At 46.2% G+C, this 19,702-nt stretch overlaps 1 protein-coding gene and 1 long non-coding RNA gene across 6 annotated transcripts in view; one reads left to right on the forward strand and one right to left on the reverse strand.

Moving 5' to 3' along the window:
* WDR59 (WD repeat domain 59) overlaps positions 1-19,702 on the reverse strand; it is a 45,631-nt gene that overhangs the window by 22,241 nt on the left and 3,688 nt on the right. For 3 of the 5 annotated variants that reach the window (XR_014551050.1, XM_083625157.1, XM_083625156.1), the window contains exons 2-15: positions 16,931-16,980; positions 13,604-13,739; positions 12,256-12,341; positions 10,668-10,748; positions 9,795-9,832; positions 8,850-8,938; positions 8,653-8,769; positions 7,072-7,149; positions 5,814-5,970; positions 5,032-5,111; positions 3,883-4,015; positions 2,190-2,314; positions 903-1,067; positions 583-678 (exon numbers count right to left, since the gene is read on the reverse strand). Coding sequence is in view for 4 of the 5 variants with exons in the window: in XM_083625157.1 (XP_083481283.1) it covers positions 583-678; positions 903-1,067; positions 2,190-2,314; positions 3,883-4,015; positions 5,032-5,111; positions 5,814-5,970; positions 7,072-7,149; positions 8,653-8,769; positions 8,850-8,938; positions 9,795-9,832; positions 10,668-10,748; positions 12,256-12,341; positions 13,604-13,739; positions 16,931-16,980 (1,431 nt within the window). In the remaining variant the exon portion in view is untranslated. The remainder of the gene's footprint in view (positions 1-582; positions 679-902; positions 1,068-2,189; positions 2,315-3,882; positions 4,016-5,031; positions 5,112-5,813; positions 5,971-7,071; positions 7,150-8,652; positions 8,770-8,849; positions 8,939-9,794; positions 9,833-10,667; positions 10,749-12,255; positions 12,342-13,603; positions 13,740-16,930; positions 16,981-19,702) is intronic. The other 2 variants (XM_083625159.1, XM_083625158.1) reach the window with 1 other exon arrangement.
* LOC310767890 overlaps positions 1-19,702 on the forward strand; it is a 196,892-nt gene that overhangs the window by 14,962 nt on the left and 162,228 nt on the right. The gene's annotated exons all lie outside the window — the stretch shown is intronic.

Consider the following 19,702-nt stretch of genomic DNA (forward strand, 5'->3'; position numbering starts at 1 on the left):
ACCAGGGCTTAGTTCTTAAGGCTTAAGGGCACTTCTAGATGGGGATTTCAAAGCACTTCCAAATCCTACAGCAGAGGTGCACAGAGGTGCTGTTCCTGGTATCCCAGTCCTCAGTCTGCCGCAGAGCATGCAACTTGCATGACTGCTGTCTGGTTTACAGCAAGGAGAAGAGGGCAGTGGAATATGCCCCCTTGGGGTTTGAGGAACATTTCCTGTCAGTGGCACAAAATGTTTTGCAAAGCAGGAATCAGAACATTCATAAGATGAGAAACCTGCTACCCAGCCTCTGCAGCAACCCACATGCCAGTGACAAGGGCCAGCCAGCTTGAGAATCAGAAACCCTCCCTGCAGATAAGCAAATTTTGGCACCTCTGCCCAATGTGGTTTCTATGCTTCTGCTTTAGCAATACAATGCTAAAAACTGAAAGCATGGAAAGCTACTATGGACAAGTTTTAAAATCTGTTGTAAAGCGCTCTGGATTTGTAAAGAAAAAAGGGATACTAGGAGTTTTTTCCCAAACAAAGGTCAAGGAGACTAGGGCAAAATGAGAAGACAGGTTGGAGCTGAAAGCCATTTCCTACCACAACAGACTCCAGACAGGAGACCAACTGGCGCAGACAGGGCTCCAGGCAGCACTGATTCCGTTTCACCTTCTGCATGGAAGTGTCCTTCAGGATCTGCAAGAGGCCCCCACATACTATGTGAATGGAATGGGTCATGAACACACACACACACCCCCAGCTTCTCCACACACTCAAACAATGATCAAGGCTCCACGACTGAGGGTTCCTCGGGACAGAATTCATGGGTAGGCAGCCAATGTGGAGACCCTCCCTGTTCCCGGACCTCCACAGCCTTCTGCCACCCCACCTGCCAGAGAGTTGCTCGCTTGCAGACCCACCTTCAGCAGCTTGGCCTTCATGGTGGAGGGGATGGTGGTCTGATTGACAAACTGGAAGGAGGGGGCAGCATTGTTGGGATACTGAGCAGGGAACATCACCAGCATCTTGACCCTGTGGTTGCTGCAGTGCACGGAGACGGTGCAGCTACGATTTACAGCATCCATCTGCCAAAGCCAATGGAGGAACAGAGGAGATGTTAGGAGAATATTTTGTTAGTGGATCCAATTCCACTGACCTACTTCAAGGAACAGTGGAGGTCCGCAAGGGGACCAGACTCGATCTGGACCCTACAATAATCATCATCCTCAGTGGTGGCTGGTACCCATTGGAACTGGATTCTATTGGTGGAAGGCAGGGAGACCAACAGTAGGAGAGCAAATGGTGGGCTGAGCCAAGTGGTTCTGGAATTGTCCCCATCTTCCTTTCTGCTGAGTTCTGTAAGGTCAACACAGAGACTAAAGAGGAAGTTGACAGCCAGTGCTATCATCTAGACTAGTTGTAAGAAAGAAGTTGGCTGCGGAGGGCTGACTGGCTGTGGGAGACCGAGCTTGGTGGGGCAATGCCCTATTCACCCTAATAAACCAGCCTCTCTTGATCATCATTACTGTTATTATCACAGAAGGTTCCAAGTTACATTTCTTTTTGTTTGTAAACTGCTGCTGCTATTGTTGTTGCTACACTTAAAGTACGTACTTAGCAAATAATTTAAGTGAAGTTCTTGCCTGAAGGCTCAATCTTTGTTTTAACAAATGTATCTTCTTCCTTAGACTTCAAAAACAGATTTTGTATACTGCTTAAAGCAATTTTGGAAAAGTAAATGAACTGTTATTTTATAATGAAACAAGGAAATTCACCACCAGAGCAGTCTAAAAACAGATGGGGCTCAAGGTGAGGATGGCTGAAAACAATGTCACAGATCTACTCTGGACAGACTCACTAAAATCAGGGGGCCTCAATGAGTCATGACCATTAATATCAATGGGTCAATTCTAAGTAAGAACACTGGATGCAACTCAGTATTTGGGCTGGCTGCTTCCACATTCTCTCCCCCCTCCCCTGCTTTCTGCTTAAGTGGTACTCCAAAAAGTGAGGGCATCATGGATGCAACCCTGCCAGGGAAGTCTCTAGACCCTTCCCTTGGCCTGTCAAGGAGTCATGGCCCAAGAAAGGCAGCCTGCCAGAAGATGGCAAACAATCCCCACCCAGCAGCAGACAGGGTGTTGCGAATTCCACCCTCTCAAGCAACAGCACACCCAACAGGAGGACATGGCTCCTCCCTCACCTACCTCCATGTTGACGTTTCGGATCTGCACGTTGATCAGAGAGAATTCCTGCTGCAAGGTTTGAGGCAGCCCCAGCTGGTCTAGCTTTTTCCCCACCAGGAGACTTTTCTGGGAGTCTTCTTTCAAGGCTGTCAGGGAGAGAAGGCAGTGCTGAGGATCTGTGCCCTCCTCCTCCCATCCCCAGTCAGAGAAAGTGGGAAGAGGTGGGACAACAAGCTGAAAGTGCCAGGCATTTGGGGGTGATGAGGAGAGAATTAGAGTGGAATTGGACAGGGGCAGACAGGAAGATTATTCCTTCATAGAAGTCTGATGGACTATTTGAAGCTCTGATACTTCAGCAATGTTTTTAAGGCTGAAGTGGAGAACTTTTCCTCCTGAGAGCAGCATTCTGTCAGGGTCTACAGAACACCAGCAGTGGGTAAAAAGTGGGAAAGGGTGGAGCTAGACCCCTTTCCCTTTTTCTACCACCCCCTCTGTCCGTCCCCCTCTCACACTTTCTGCCACCTCTTCTTCTCTTTGCCTAAAATGAGTCAAGGGCTGCCATTGCCAAACCCTCTTCTAGGGTTGAAGCCCAGATATGCAACTCAGTTGCCACCTGCAGAGAGCAGGCAACTCCTGTAGGCAAGTCTTTGTAACTCAAGCCCTTCCTGATGTTGTGGAGCCTCACCTGTGCAACTCCCACCCATTCGCCTGCTCCCTTTTATGCTATTCAAACACCCACTGAAGACTCTGTTCACTAACAAGTGCCCCTTCTCCCCCCCCTCCACCAGAGCATGTTGTGTAGCATCCACTGAAGACCAATGGCTTAATTGCTTTCAGCAACTTATGTACCATCTCTACTTTTGAAGTAGAAACCCCCTTGCCTGCAAAATGCTCTGCTTATTCAGCACAGATCTGTTGCTGGTAATCTTCTCTGTAGACATACTGCCTTTGAATCTGTGGTGGTTGCAGTGGTGGCTGGTGCCCACTGTGGCTGTTGGGTGGAGGGCAAGGCAGCTAACTGAGAGATAGAGCCAGGGGTAGCAGGGCTGACCCTGTGACAGGGTCTTTTCAGTAATGGCTCGCCAGCTGTGGAGTGCCCTCCCTAGCGAGGTACACCTGTCTCCAACATTATTATTTTTCTGGAGGAATTAGAAAGCATACCTATTTACCCAAGTGCATGGCTGAAGACCACTGTTACTAGCAACCTTGAGATCACTGGATGCAAGAATGTTTTTAACTGTAACTACTTTTAGATGTTCTTAATTGAGCCAGTGTGGTGTAGTGGTTAAGAGCGGTAGTTTTGTAATCTGGGGAACCGGGTTCGCGTCTCCGCTCCTCCACATGCAGCTGCTGGGTGACCTTGGGCCAGTCACACTTCTCTGAAGTCTCTCAGCCCCACTCACCTCACAGAGTGTTTGTTGTGGGGGAGGAAGGGAAAGGAGAATGTTAGCTGCTTTGAGACTCCTTAAAGGGAGTGAAAGGCGGGATATCAAATCCAAACTCTTCTTAATTGTAATTGTTTTTGGAGTCTCTTAACTGTTTTGGAATACTATTGCTTCCATTTTTGTTTTTAAATTCAATTTATGAATTAATAATAGTAATACTGGGAGGGAATGGGACATGGTTGAGGGAGGCCTCCTCAGAGTGACATGCAAAAGAAGGCACAAAAGAGTCTGCCAGCTCCACGAACCACCCAGGCACCCCCTCGCCTCACCTTCCTCTTCTCCATGGTTGGCATTTTGCTGGGGCTCAGTGTCTTGGGAAGGCAGGGCCTTGTCTGGCTCTGGCAGGAGAGAAATCCCATCGATGAGCTCCTCCACCCCTTCCAGGAGGTCATTGGAGCACAGCTGGAACAAGAAGCAGCAAATGCAGCGAAGCAGAAACAGAGCATGCCATGGATGCAGCACAGCAAACATGGTGCAACTGGAAAACATGCCCACCCAAGTTCCAAGTTGGCTAGGATTTCTGCGCCATCCCTGTCTAGAGACCTCACTGGCTTCACGCTGCTTGTTCCAAGCTCCCACATAACCCTTGCCCTGGTTCATATAACCTCCACACCAGCTTTTTCCCATAAGTCCCAATATGCTCCCTCTTCTGGCTGCATTTCAACATTCTCACAAGAGACCTCACCTGCATTATTGCTTCCTTGCAACCATCCCAAAGGGATCACCACCCACACTTTGGGAAACCCTGAGCCTTGCTTGCTTATAGGTTTATCATCTGCAAAGGTGGACAAAACTGTACAGCTTCCTGCTGGCACACCTTGCATGCCCCCTTCCTGTTGGGGGCAAGGGGAGCTTACACTGCAGTTTGAGGAATGCTGACTTAGAGGAAAGGAGATACAAGGACACAGTTATGTGTTTCACAACTGCTGAACCACCACCACCTCCACCACCAAAAGACGAGAGGCAGCTCTTGACCAGGGCCCCAAAGGGAAGGAGAAAAGGCCCAGGTTTTGGTGAGGGAGCTGTAGGTTAGATTGAGGGAATGCTTCCTGACTCTAAAAGCAGTGGGATGAAGACGTTGACCAAGGACACTAGTGTAATGGTGCTTCCATGCTGATGTTTAAGCAGGTGATGAACTTCTATCAGAATTAAGAGATTTTGCCAGTGCAAAGGGTTGATCCAGATACTCTCAAGGTGGGTTCCACTTGCTTGATTTATTCTGCTGAAACCACCATAAAGTCAGGAACAGGAAAGAGGTTTGATACAAAAGCACAGAAAGAAAACCCCGCAACAGGAGAGGGACCCAGGACAACAGGAAATACCTGACAATTTAGGTGGCAAATAGATGTTTTCTGGTTTCTAACATCTGCAACTTTGAGCAAAACAAAAAAGGAAAGACTATGCCACCTGCCACTTACCCGTTGCAGCTGGCAATCAACTCGCCACATCCGAAGTGTCTGATCTCGAGACCAGGTGACCAGCTGGTAGTCCTTGGATCCTGAAAGATTAAAGAGTTTAAACTCTGGCTCTTTTGAGATGGTATGGTATTTTGAAGACTATCTCTGTACTCTGCTTGAGATGTTTGGCCCACATTTTTGTACTTTTGCTCTCTCAAGGGTGGGGGAGAGGGAGAAGGGTGAATTTAGAATTATCTTTATATGATGTCTGGCAATGTTGGGTTTTGCTTGTAGACCAACTTCTGTATGTACTCTTTTGATTTCACCTGTTTCGAAACTCAATAAAAATCACATACAAAGAGCTCAAACCAGCCCATGTTCCTTTGATATTAAAGGAATGGGTAAATTGAAGACCGTGTGAAATGCAGCTTAAGCCCAATATTTGTGACACAAGCGCCCAATATCCTTTCCCGCCTTGTGTCATGCATGGCATTTTGCTCTGCATAGTTAGATCAGAATTCTCAATTTCTTTTGGCCATCACAGATTCCCACCCCCCGGCGAATACAGTTGCAGAACGGGGGGGGGGGGATCTCTTATGGGTTACTGCAATTTAATTTTAAATGAACTAGTTGAAGAACAGAGAGACATGACACAGAGAGGGAAGACACAATGTAATTGAAAACACACTGCCTGAAAAGAGCCAGAACAGGCTTTAAGCTGCAAAGCCACCTCTGTGCTTTGTGGGCCAGACAGCCAGCAGGCACACTGAGACCACTATGAGAAGGACGCATCTGTCACACACCTTCCTTCTGCTTCCGCCACTGGAATTCTAGCACAACATCATCGTGCCCAACAAAGGTGTGGACCGGCGTGTTCAGGTCAAAGACATTCCAGAGGAGGAGGCTGTTCTCTCTCCGCAGCTGGGGCACCATCACTGTCACCAGTCCATTGCTGAAAGGCTAAAAAGTCACAGGAGAAGGTTGGAGGTTCAGAAACTCAGAAATTCAGAAATGTTTCTCAGTTGCCCTTTCCCCACCAAAACAAGTTACAACATGGCAACACACATGCATCTTTGTAATGTGTGAGTGATCACATCTGAAAGACCTGACAGTTAGCGGAACACTCCTGGGTGTGTGCCCAGCTCCTGTGCTAATTAACAGTGCCAATGTATCAAACCTCAGTGATTTTCACAAGCTTTATTCCTTATGGCTCTTGGGTGGAGAGTGAAGCAGGCTGCAATCTCAAGTTGTTCCATGCTCTTCATTACTGTTCTTCTCTCTGCCACCTCTGCTACTTCCTACTTTACCCATGAGGCAGAGAAGAAGAGGGTCTTACATCATCTTAGTTGTAAACATGTGAACCTAGGAGTGTTGGAGGGTTGTTTTTTGCTTGGGATATATTTGTATGAAGGAGATACACAAACACCTTAGATTAAGTTTGCAAACTTACAAGAGTCATTCCCACTGCAAGGGAGAAAAGGAGGAAAGCCTCTTTTAAGACATCCCTGCTGAGATACATACCATCTTTCCCCGAAAGTAAGACATTCCCCGAAAATAAGACCTACTTCCAGTTTTGCCTCTCGCTGTAATATAAGGCATCCCCCCAAAATAAGACCTCTCCGATAATAAGGCCTCCCCCGAACATAAGGCTTTCCCGGAATATAAGGCCCCCGAAGCTACCGTAAGGCGTCTGACTCCTCTGGACAGTAGCTCACTGATTGGCCGCAGCGCAGCCAGAGCTGTTCAGGCAGTGCGATGTCTCTTTAAATCAGAGAGCCCGCGCCGCCCCCAGGACAAGCTGCCACCTGCTGCTCGCTCTGCCCTGACGGAGTCTGGCTGACTCACAATTAGACAATAAATGTGTACCGTATTCTTCTTCATAGAAAAATAAGACATCCCCTGAAAATAAGACCTAGCGCATCTTTGGGAGCAAAAATTAATATAAGACACTGTCTTATTTTCGGGGAAGCAAAGTATGTCTATCACCTGAAAACAGATAAATATGCTTTTTCTCTTTGAGTATTTGCCTGACCAGCTTTCTCAGTTTGGCTCTGTCCTTACCGTGTATCTGGCTTTCCAGACAGGAACCTGACATGCCAGGATGTTGAGGTATTTTCGGGGTTGTCGGTAATCCCAAAACTTCAACGAAAGAGATAACAAGCCAGTTTAGGAGGAGGAGGAGGAGGAAGAGGATGCTTAGCAGCAGCAACATACACACACCTGGGAGATCACAGCACAACAAGAGCACTACAGCATGGCCAGAGTGGCAAGGACTTCTGTAAGTGTACATATGCTATTTGGAATAACATCCCACTGGAGGACTGGGGTATTCATGAAGGATTTTTAGTATGTGGGCTCCCCATTGTCCTTTCAGCATCAAGTACCACAGTAAGATGACCAGTCCTGCTCCATGTATCATTTGAAGGTATAAACCACCCCTGGCTTGCCCACAAACCTCACCCATCACACCCCTGTCAATCACACCGAGAAAGGGGAGCAGAGGCCATCCTTTCTATTGGCAGGACTTTCTAGCAGTAGTAAGACATGTGCATATCTGAAAGAAGCTTCCTGGCTACAGGAAACACAGCTATAACATCTTGGGGTTTTCCTGGTTCCGGTCGCCAGATACCCAGAAGGCACCTGAAGCTGGAAATGCTTTTTAATCAACACAAGAATAGACAGCTGGGGCCCTCCTCAGAGGAAAAAGCCCTTGTCACCACCATTAATGTACTGGTAAATCTGTTCTGCGGAGGGCTGTCCTTGAAAACAGTCTGGAAACAAAATGCTGCTGCCCTCCTCATGCTAGAATTGGGCCAAAGACACAGCTAAGTAAGAGTAGTACACTCAGTACACCACCTCTCTGAAAGCTACCATGTATAATTAAAACATGAAAGCAATGACCCATAAAGTCCTATAAACTGCCTTAGGCCATGATGCTTTCAAGCAGGGATGGGGAATGCCTGACCCTGCAAATGTGGCCTGACTTCGCCTCTCATCACCCCTGTTGGCCACATTAGGCTGGGGCCGATGGGAGCTGGAAACCAACTACACTTGGAGGGCCTCAGGTGAATCACCCCTGCATTAGGGGAAAGGTTATGTTATGCCGGTATGTTGCAGTGGTTAAGAATGTTGGGTTGCAACCTGGGAGACCAAGGTTCAAGTTCCCAGCCAGCCATGAAGCTCACTGGGTGACTTTTGACCTCTCAGCCTAAGCTACCGCACAGGGTCACTGCACATGGATGGAACTTCACAAACAAATATAAGAACACACACAAAAACAGGCAGATCCAGCTTTTGCAAAACAAAATGCAAAGATGCCCAAAGACTGCAATGATTTTTTAGCCTGTGGCAGCGTCACACACTGTGACATGCAGCAAGGAGTATGGGAAAGGAGTCTTGGAAAAGACTGGTTGCTTATTCACCAGGACACCCCTTCCCTCAAAATGGGCTGGTGCCCACACATACCCTCCATTCATTTCCCAGTGGCCCCCAATGGCTGTGAAGACTGGCAGGGACCAGCACAACTGGAACTCTCCACCTGCCTGGCTAGTGAAGTTCACATTTCAGCCAGTTTGAAAGGTAAGCCCCATGTCAGAACTGGGCTTAAGGGCCCTCAAAACCCAGCCCCACCCACCCACCTACCCTGACAGAGTTGTCCTGGCTGGACGTAGCCAATATGTTCTCATTGTCTGGGTGCCAGTCCAGGCCATGGATTTTAGAGAGATGAGCAGCCAAGTACTCCACCGCAGTGCCGGGTTTCTGCAAGAAGAGATTTCATTTGAAAGCTTGCACACGAGATGACCACAACCATCTCCCTTAGAGGGGCAACAGTGACTCACCCGCCTGTCCCAAATGCGCACATCCCCGTCATGGCTGGTTGCCAAGCAGTGGGCATTCTTCTTATTCCATTTTACCTGGGAGGCACCAGCTGCAGGAGGGACAGAGCACACACACAATTTAAAAGAACACCAACATGCCAATAGGTTGTATGGTCAGGTGAGTATGACGACGACACAGCAAATGCAAGTGAGATGTCAAGTCAAGGCCAGCCTGGGTATTGTATCTTGCTGGGCACAAATAATTGACAATGAATAGGGCAAGAGCTTTCGAAAATGGAGTGGTCACCAGAGGCGTAGTACAGAATGCTGCAGGGTGCAGCACAGCCACCCGAGAAGGCCAGCCCAGGGCACCAGTCAAGAACCAAGCCAGCTCATCTGCAGCCTACTGATGCAGCAGGCAACTGTCTGGGCAAGTGGGGCATGGGTCAGATTTGAAAAATAGGTTATCGCAGGTGTAGGCAAAAGGTAGATTGGGATCTATTGGAAGACTCCTGGGTGATTTGCAGCAGATTGCCAAGAAGCTCTGGTTCACAATGCCTTAGCAAGAACACCAACAAAATGACTCCCCTGCCCTGTCCTAAATTATGCTACTGAAAAAAGGTCTGAGTAAGGCAGAAGTTGACACTTTATGCTAGCTTCTCCCAAGCTGGTGCCCTCCACATACTTAGGGCTACTACTCCCTCCAGCCACAACCATGCTGGTTGGGGCTGATGGGAGTTGTAGGGCATGACATCTGGAGGGCACCAGGTTGAGGAAGGCTGCTTAATACCATTGCCAGATCTGCTACTGCCTGCTCCAATAGTGGCAGGCATGCCACAGGTTGGACACCTTGTGGGCTACTGGAAACCAGTGCCAAGACCTCTTCTTTGCAGGGCACTTAACACCAACTACCGAGTGAAATATTATGCCAATATTTCAAATTCCACCTAACCAACTGGTACTTACCGACGGCAGAAAGTGAGACAGTAGGCTTCCGAGTGTCCCTGAAATACAACAATACCAGCATAAGCATATATACTGTTCCCTCTCTATTCAGGTTAGTACCTCTCAATTTTTGCTTCTCCAACTTAAAACTGGAGACACAGAGTTCTAACACTCAGTAAGTTTTGCATTTTGGGGGTAACAAACTTCACTCATTTTGACCAGTGACATGTGATACAGAGAGGCAACAGCATTACTTGCCTTCAGAGAAGGTGGACAGAAGAGGGCCAGGCCAGGCCAGGCCACTATGCAGAGACAGAGCAGGCAATCTTCTCTGCAGTTGAGGACTCTGAGCTTTCATTAATAGTTTAATTAACTTCTTTTTTCTTCTTTTCTATTACGTTTTATTGTAATTTATATTCGGTGTTAGCCGCCCTGGCCAGGGAGGGCGGGGTCTACATAAAATTTTATTATTTCTATTATTATTATTATTATTATTTGCTCATTTCTCACGGCATTGAATTTGAAAACGACTGACCTAGGCGGACAGCAAATCATTCAGCCTCCACCAGCTCCCACAACTGAAGCTCAGCTGCATGGTAGCTTCTGCACAATGCGGCGGGGGGGGGGGGTGGACTATGCTAGTGAGGCAAAGTGCAGAATGCACAGGGGCCTTACAGACACAGGCTGCTGGGGTTTCTAGTTCACTTGCCTGGGGAGGGCTCCTTCATGATCCCAAATATGAAAGAGCAAAACCCATTCACCAAGAGGATATTACTAGGGACAGCTTCACCCTTCCAAACTATCCTGCTCCAGTGGCAGCAGTCCAAAGTGCCACACGGGAATTTGCTCCCATAAAGACCAGCAATATTTTTCCCAATGTGCCTCTGCACTTACTTGATATCCCAGATGTAGATGTACGTGTCAACCGAACTGGTAACCAACAGGTCCGGCTCAAAAACTGCCCAGTCCAAATCACTAGAAAAGTTGCAAACAAGGGAAGGGGGGGAGCATCAGCAAGAGGGATCTATCTTGGACAGCTGCAAACACCAGACTCTGCATGGTCATTAGTAATTCTCTTGTTCATTGCCTTCTTAACACAATACCCCATTGGCCCAGTTTCACAGCTCCAAAGACCAGCTTTTCCAAAGACAGAAGGCGTCATCCAGGGAGCTTTAGCTACAGGCCCTTTGCTAATTTTCCTGGCCACTGTGTTTCTCTAGGGCAGAGGTACGGAACCTCCCACCCATGGGCCAAAGGGAGCTCCCAGGACCCTCCCCAGAGTGCTTTGGTTTAGCTAAAATATGTTCTTGAAATATAATACCTCTTGGAGGATGGAAAGGGGTGTGTGGATGTGTGGGGGTGTAAAACTCACTTGTGTGGCTGGAATGTAGCACATTGTACAAAAGGCAGGAGTCACATCTGCTGATCCACCCACTTTTACCCCTGGTTCCATCCACCACTGGATTGTGTCCACCTCATCCCACAAGATTGCCCATGAGATTAAAATGTTCCCCACCACAGCCCTGGAGCAGAAGGTTCCACAAAAACAAGATCCATGATGGCAAACAGTGTTCCTGAAAAACAGCTAGCCCACTACTACTGAGATCTCCCTATAACACAGCCACAGAAAGAGCAATATTGCTTAACATCTGTATGATGCTTCCTATACATTAACACCCTGCAAGGTACATCGGTATTATTATCAGCCATATTTCAAATAGGGAGGCTGTGACCGAGAGTGCTGTTTGCCTAAGGTTACCTATCGAGCTCATGGCAGAAGTGAGATTCAAAATGGAGATTTCATGACCTGTAGCCCAGTCTCTTAGCCCTTAGGCTACCCCAGCTCCCAACAGAATTTGTGTCCTGGAATATTCTTCTGAATCCCCCACAATACAAAGCAGTTTCACAGAAAACAAACTGGCATGCAAAGAGGTAGAAAGTTTGAAAAGCACAGCTCTGGGGACTAGGAGTTCCAGCCCACCAGAGAAAAACACCCTGTTGCTGCTGAGACCATCATTTAATGAGGATGAGAGGGGGAGGCTTAATCTTCTTCTCCCTCTAATTCACTGCATGAATATTGAAAATATGTCCAGACAAACTCAGGATTTACTAAGCTGGAATATCTGGACATGTCCGCAGACAGTTGGTTAGACTGTGGTGCTGATAACGCCAAGGTTGCAAGTTTGATCTCAATAAGGGACAGCTCCATACTCCAGCACTGCAGGGGGTTGGACTAGATAATCACCAGGGTCCTTTTCAACTCTGATTCTATGAGCCCAAAGTTACTGCAGCAGTGACTGATGCACTTCATGCACTCCAAGCAGGGAGGGCCAAAAGGGGGCCTTCAGAGGGGGAAAGGGGGGGGGGTTCCAAGCATCAAGCTCATCACATCAAGCCTGAAATTCCCAACACCATGAGCCAGTGTGCAAGGCTCACTGGCCCGCATGACAATGGAGTGCGCTAGGGCTCCCCAGGGCCGTACCTGATCACACGTGTGTGCCCTTGCAAGGAAGTGCCAACTTCCCCATTACCATCTTTCCATTTATACAGGTCAACTCGTTGGTTGCTCTGAAATTAAACAGAAGACATGAGAAGCCACAACACGGGCAGCAGAGTGCTATGTAGCTACAGAAGTGCTCCCTAGCACTGGAGCACTCCACCACACTTTAAAATCAGCAAGAAAGGCCCTGCTCTGGAGCACGTCAACAAGAGAAATTAGCTTGCCAGCATCTTTGCTACAACAGCTCTTCCTCCCTCCCTCCCAGCCACACCACCCCCAAGAGTCTGAAATGAAATCCCCACAGAGATGCATCAATGCACCACCCATTTAATTTTTCCTAAATGATGCAAGACAACTTACGAGAATTGATTTGGCCGCTTTAAGTTCTCCTTTATTTACACAACCTCACCTGTTTTTAATGGCTTGCTGGTTCATTTTGATCCTCAGAATACTTTACTGATTCTGAAGTTTGTTATTTGCCTTGATCATCAAATAAAGTTTAGCAAAAACAAATTGTGCTTTGGTTCACACATCACATGAAACCATCGTTTTAAAAAAAAACCTATGGTTTAATATGAACAAGCAGCATGTGAACTGCTGAAAAGCTTTTGCTCCACTCATTTCCTGCTCAAAACTGGGCTTATGGTTTGTTTCCCTTCTGAGGCTTATTCTTTTCTTATGTTCTTATGACTGCAAATCTTCTAGATGACCATCTTGGGAAAGAGGAGCACCCTTTCCCACCAGAAAACATGTTTAACTTTTCACACAACCAAGAAAAGTTAGCATTTGTAAGAACACCCAATGCAACTACTCCACTGCAAACCCTTGAAGCATCCTGATTGACAGGATAAAAAGGGCCATATAGAGTCATTAACTGTGCTGCCTCCAATCCCTGTCCATGAATGAAGATGTCCTGGCCACATACAGACACATGACTTGGGATCATGTCCAATGTTACATTTCCCTCACCAAATGTTTAAAATGCTTCTAGGGAAGCGGCTAGAAGAGAGCTGAATATGTGTTTTTATGTGTAACACTGGAAAGGGCCAGATGTGGGCAAGCTTCCAAGAAGTTCTGTGGAATTCAAGCAGCCTGTCCCAAGAACTGAAAGGGGCTGATTATTGCAGGTTGATTGCAGAGTAAAGGGGTGTGTGGAATAAACATGATTGTTGCTATTGTTATTTCCGTTTAGGGTACCACGTGCGGAAGGTGGGACTCTGAACACTAACATAGCCCCATTCCCACAAGCTAGTTGGACAGATTTGTTGCACTCCTGGGATCCAATTGGGAGGAAATGTAATCACAGGATCAGGGCCAGCATGGAGCATACCGACGCAGCAAAGTAGTGTGAGTGACTGTCATGCGGGTTCCACTGCACAGCTCCTATGTCCCACTTGCTCTGGCGCGAGATCTTGCGGTGGCCATCAGAAGGTGCATCTAAGTTAACAATGTAGAGGAAGCGGCGCCTGCAAGAGACAGAAACACACAAAGAAGACATCAGCAGCATCACACTGGAACCAGCCTGTGAGTTGCTGCACCTACGATTTCCAAAGCACCAGAAGAATAGAGCACAGTCGACCACCTACAAACTCCATCTTGTTTCTGAAACTGCTTGGGGGGGGGCGCGGAATCTTTATCGATGCTGGTCAAAATGGGTAAGCTACACTCCATCATGAGTGGAGTGCAGATTTTGCTCCCATGAACAGCTCAGACTTTCCCTGAAAGCAATGGGTGGCAGCCACTTAATTCAAGGATGGTTCTGAGGCTGGAGATAAACTTTCTTTCTAATAACCCCAGCCCCTGGTAAACAAGCTAAGCTTGATGGGATTCTGCTATTCAGTCACACCAGAGTATTGGGAACCTCTGTAAGGTCCATGAGGTTGAGCAAGAACCATGCAGCATCTCTTGTTAAGCTTCACAGCCATGAACAAAGACTTGAATCTGGGCCTCCTTGCTCAGCACTCGAACCACAACCCTACACTGGCTCTGCGACATAAATCGTGAAACGTTAAAGTGAAAGAGATGCAAATTAAAGACAGCTGTGAACAAGAGGACATTAACTTTGCTGCTGCAGAACTTCACAACAGCAAAATCCTATATGACATATTCCAGGCCAGGCTAATGCAAACTGCCTTAGTTGGATGCCAGGCTTGTGGCTGGCCTGGTTCCTCCAAGGGACTGACGGAGGCGCTGGCTGACAGCAATGTAAGGCTACACGGTCAGACGGCTTAAAGACACAAAGTCCTACACGGTGTGTGACATTGCGCCAGAGAGACTGACAGGGAGGGCAGCTAGCTCCACCACCATGGAATGCCTCCCAAGAGGCTTAAAAATATCACAGAATATGATATGGAGACAACTATGTCCAACATTCCTTTCTCAGTCAGGATGTCAGCCTAGTTTCTGCAAAGAACGGAAGGGAGTGTAAACATGTGTCTGGTGTGTATCACTTCAGACTACAGGTGGAGCTGACATGACTGAATGCTCTTTCCATGCAAACTAGTAAGTCAAGGAGAATGATCCCAACCAATTCTATGCATGGGGCTTTTGGAAAAACAAAAAACAAAAAACCCTGTATAGAAGAAGCAGCCTTCCAGTTAGATGAACCAGTCATCCCGAAACAGATTTACTGCCTCGTCTGTGGATTGCAAGAACTAGGTCACAATTTAGATGCTTGCCTAGCTTGAGAGGCTGAAATCAATCTCAGATTTTTTACCACAAGGTGATTCTATCATGCCAGCCTTTACCTAATAAAAAAGCTGGCATTCACCACCTATGGTATATTCACTGAAAATAAGCTTGTCTCCAGATGATAAGCACTGCATTCTATCAGGGGCAGGCACATTTGAATAGAATATTTACCACAAGGATAATGTTGTCACATCAAAATATAAAATGAGAGTTACGAAATATCACTCTGGGAAGGCAAGAAGGAACAGGCATGAACCCCCATGCAGAGTAATGTCCAGAGACTTAGAGACAACCTGGGGAACGGCTGGGTGCAAAGCTGCACCAACTTTGTCCAGATACTCTGCCAGTACACTCTCAGTTCTTTTTTTTCTTTTTTTCCTTACTGTTTTTATTGAAAGATTTTCATAGATAGCAAAGGTACATATAGCGTCTACGGTTTCAGTTCATGGAGTCCTATCTACATTTGGTGTGAGATAGTGCTATCATAGGCATTGTGAGGATTGGGGGGGAGAAAGAGGTGGGGAGAGAGAGTTTGGAGAAAGAAGGGGGTAATGCTTTTTTCTTCTTTTGCACAGTGTATATGCATGGTTTTTGTGTCACTGTCGCGTGGATAGGTTCTGCATCTATTCGTTTATTAATTTTTGTTGGTAGTGGGAGAGATTGGGGAGCCCAGGGCATGGCTGGTTGCATTCAATTGATTGAAGTGAGGGGTGTGTGGGTGTGGTGTGTGTGGGTGTGTGTAAGGGGATTCTATGCTGTTGGAGGGTTTATGTTGGTATCTTGTTGAGCTGTGTATGAAATAAAGGGCAGCCACACTAGAGTGAAGGCATCCTTTTGTTTGTTCCCATGCTAATTTCAATTTTTTTTGATGCCCTGACCTGGCATGGAGGGGGCAGGAGGGACAGGGTTGGTGCAAGTGCAATCAATCCACATTTACATGTAGAGAACTAATGTCTGCATAGGGCATTAGGGAAAGAAACAGCATACAAGGATGAAAAGAAGCATGAAGGTTAGACTTTGGAAAACACACAAGCAGGAGGATATCAGATAATCAAATCAGCAGAAGTTGAAGGTCACTGAACAGAGCTGAATACATGCAAGATGGGATTAGGGATAAGACTGAACAAGGCTTCAAACATCAGCAACATGGAAAAGAAGCAGTGTGGGGAGAGGCATAGTGTAAGACTCAGAAGTCAAGGCCTCATGATTTTGGATCTGAGCAGCGACCTGTGCCTCAATATATTTTTTTAAGACTTTGCCAAAATGAATTGCATCTCATTAAAAAAAAATCTGCTGGGAGGGAAAATATGGCATAGACTCAGCATGAACAAAGTCTTTCTTCATACAACATATAATTGACATATGGAATTCAATGCTACAAGGTGTAGAATACACGTTAGTAACAGACAGCTTTTTAAAAAGTTTACAACCGCGAAGTTTCAGACTACAGCTCCCATAGTCCCAAGCTATCATGGGAGTATTGATACTGGGGCTGATGGGAACTGTAGCCCAAATCCTTTGGAAGGGGCTAGACTGGGAAAGGCTGGTATGTACAAATTCAAGGAGGTTAGGTCTTATCAAAGGCCATTAGCCCACAACAACTAAATGGAGCTTCCACCTTGAGAGACAGTGTGCTTCTAAACAGGACATCCTGACAGCAATCAGTGGGGTGGGGTGGGGGTTGCCTTCATGCTCTGTTTCCCAGAAGAGGCTTTTGAATGGCCAGTCATGAAAACAGGGCATTAGACTGAACAGATCCTAGAGTCAGATCCAGGAGGGGTTTTTTATGCTTTTGGCACTTGAACTTATGCTATCAATCTCTTCTCTTCTGCCCCACTGAGAATGTGAAGCACTAGGAAGAGGAAGAACATCAACCCAAGAAGATGTGTCCATCTTCCCTCCACATCCACCTTCAAGCAGCTGCCAGGGCTAACTGCAATTCTATCCCAAAGGTGTTGGCACTCACCCAGAAAGCACTGCATGCTGCCCAAGACAGTCCACGGACATTGCAGTTGCCTGCAAAATAGGAGAGAGAGAGAAAAAAAAATAAGGTCCCTCACATTAGCTTAGCCTGTCGATACATTCATTGCTTAGGAAAAAGAAGAGAATGTTAGGTTGGAAAATTTGGTGGTGGGGAAAAGAGACCACTAGAGTCAACCTGATAGGGATGAAATAAACCTGATTAAACACACAATTAGGAAGGAGAGCTACACACACTTACTAGAGAGTAAGTGCCACTGACAACAACAGGATTTACCTTCACGTGGGCACGAGTAGGGTTGCACTCTAAGGAAAGGAATTCAATTTAGAGCAGAGGGGGAGTCAAGTGAGCTCTTGCCTGCAAATGCACAAATCACCTGCTCCAAAGATACTGAGATTTAAATATATATACTCAGTATGCTTAAATCCAAGCATACCCAGTTTAAAGGGCTGCAGCCCCTCTTCACGCCAAAGGGTTTTTTTTGTCCCCGTTTTGCAAGTTCCACATAAGTAATGGAAGCAAAGAAAAGGGAAGGGCAGTAAAATAGTACTAGTTGATACTATTAAAAAATAGTTATGAAAAACTAAAAAGGATTATGACATTTTGGTTGAAAACAACCTTTTTCAGGAGCACTAAAAAACAAGCATATTTGCAAACCAAAATACACACAAGCACAATGGAAAAGCCTGTGATAAGAACCTGAAGTAGACAAGACATATCATAAAACCTAAAATTGCTAAAGGCTTTGGTATGCAGCCTGGGAATGCTATTTGATTTGCCTTTATCCCTTGAAACTCAAACAGCCTGAGTGGCAGGAATGACCTTCTAAAACTGAGCATAATACACCGTGTCCACCCCCTCCCCAAGGAAAGAGATAGCCTTGCCAGTTATCCAGTTATTCAAGGCAGGATTGCTGCAATGTGCTCCCCTTGAACACTGTTCAGCAACTACAGCTAATCCAAAATACCTGCCCTGCTCTTCAAAAAGGGAGTTGGGGGGTGTCACTCATTTGGTCAACACTTTAGCTTAAAGCTAGAGCTCTGCTGTGCTACCTTGTCTTCAAACCAGTAACCCGACTTCTATTTGGGTGCTGTAGTAAAATTTAGCATAAAGCTTTTAATCCCAACAAGCAAATCAATACTGGAGTCCAAGTTCTGAGTCCGCCAGTAAGACCTAGGATAGTAGCTCTGGGTAAAGCATGCAGTACGTCCCAGGTTCAGTCCCTGGAGTCTCCAGGCAGTGCTACGTAAAGACCCATCTCAGACTGGAGAACCACTGTCAGTCAATGTAGAAAATACTAAGCTAGATGCATCAGTGGCATAACTCGGTGTCTACCTAACAAGGATCACATCCTGCACCCCAACTGCTTTGCTGCAAATTGGCAGTGAATCAAGGCAGGTAAAGAGCAGCTACTACAGTGTTTTGGTAGTACTTTTCCCAGAAAGGCATAGACAAATGGAATGAGCCTGCAATGCAAACTCAGTAAACTTGTTTTATTAAAAGCACTTGATCTGCAAGCATATTGCACTGCTCGATAGCAATCAGACTACCTTGAAATGAAAGAGAAACACCATGAAAGGCAGCAAGTGATTAGAAGCAGATGAAACGCTTGCCTTTCCAGCCTCTCTTTGCTGTGCTTCTACACTGTCAATGTGACAGACTAGGTCAGTAGGTAAACACAACAGCTGTTGGGAGGAATGGAGAGAAAGATGAGCTCAGTTCTGGAAGGAGAAATTCCAGCATCAGAAAATGCCTAAAGGGCTTGGCCTTCTGGGAAAGATTTCTTCATGACCTCTGAAAGTCTGCCCAGAGCCAAACAACAGCAGAATCTCCTTCAAGTGGGTCCTTGGGGCATCCGTAATTGCTCCCATTATAGAAATACCTGCTAACAGACTTGCACTGAAGCAGCTGCAAAGCTTGCAAGGAATCTGGAGCCACTACAGGACTCCAGCAGCTCAGTAACAATTTTTAGGTTTGCTGCAAATTCCACTCAAAAGATTCACATATCTCTGTTCCTAGAGCCCAACTAGGCTCTATGATCTAAGTATTTGGAAAGTAGATCCAATTGCTGTTATCCCTCTGGTTCCTGCAAGGTCTTTCCTGATTGAGATTGTTATCTCTTTTGAATGTTTATGTACCCCACCTTTTGATTGAAGGGTCCTCAGGGTATTTGTTTCTCAATAGCATTAATGTGTACGCGTTTACTCCTAGAGTCTTGGAAGACTAGGATTCAACAAGCAAGGATCCCACATGCTGGTCTATACTATCAGATGTCATCATGATGCAATTAAAAAGGCTTCATTGCATACTTTGCTGCAATCAAATATTGACAAATAATAGATAGTCAACTGACCATCATCCCAATCCTAGTAAAAAAAATTATTAGTACACCATCTGCACACATATTTCCATGAAGTTTAACTACTTCCATCCCCTCCAGTTTATGTGCAGAAAAGTATTGTGACTTATGTATTGGGGATGCTGCACTTGAAAAGCCTTTCAGGAAGAGAGTTTGCCAGTCTTACTCTATAACATACTGCGCAGATACTCCTCAGTAGATATATCCATTATTCTATTTAATGAATTGGTTCCCAAAACAGTAATATTCTGGAACGAGGGGCTTCCACACAGGGAGCATTCACACACATTCAAGAGTTTTCTAGGATGTGGAGGAGAGATATTTTATTTTTATTTATTTATACTTGCCTCTTCTCATGCTCCTAGTTGCACACTTAAGCCTCATTCCAGTAGAACAAG

The sequence above is a fragment of the Podarcis filfolensis genome, assembly GCF_964270895.1.
Source record: "Podarcis filfolensis genome assembly, chromosome: 8".
NCBI classification, from domain to species: domain Eukaryota; kingdom Metazoa; phylum Chordata; class Lepidosauria; order Squamata; family Lacertidae; genus Podarcis; species Podarcis filfolensis.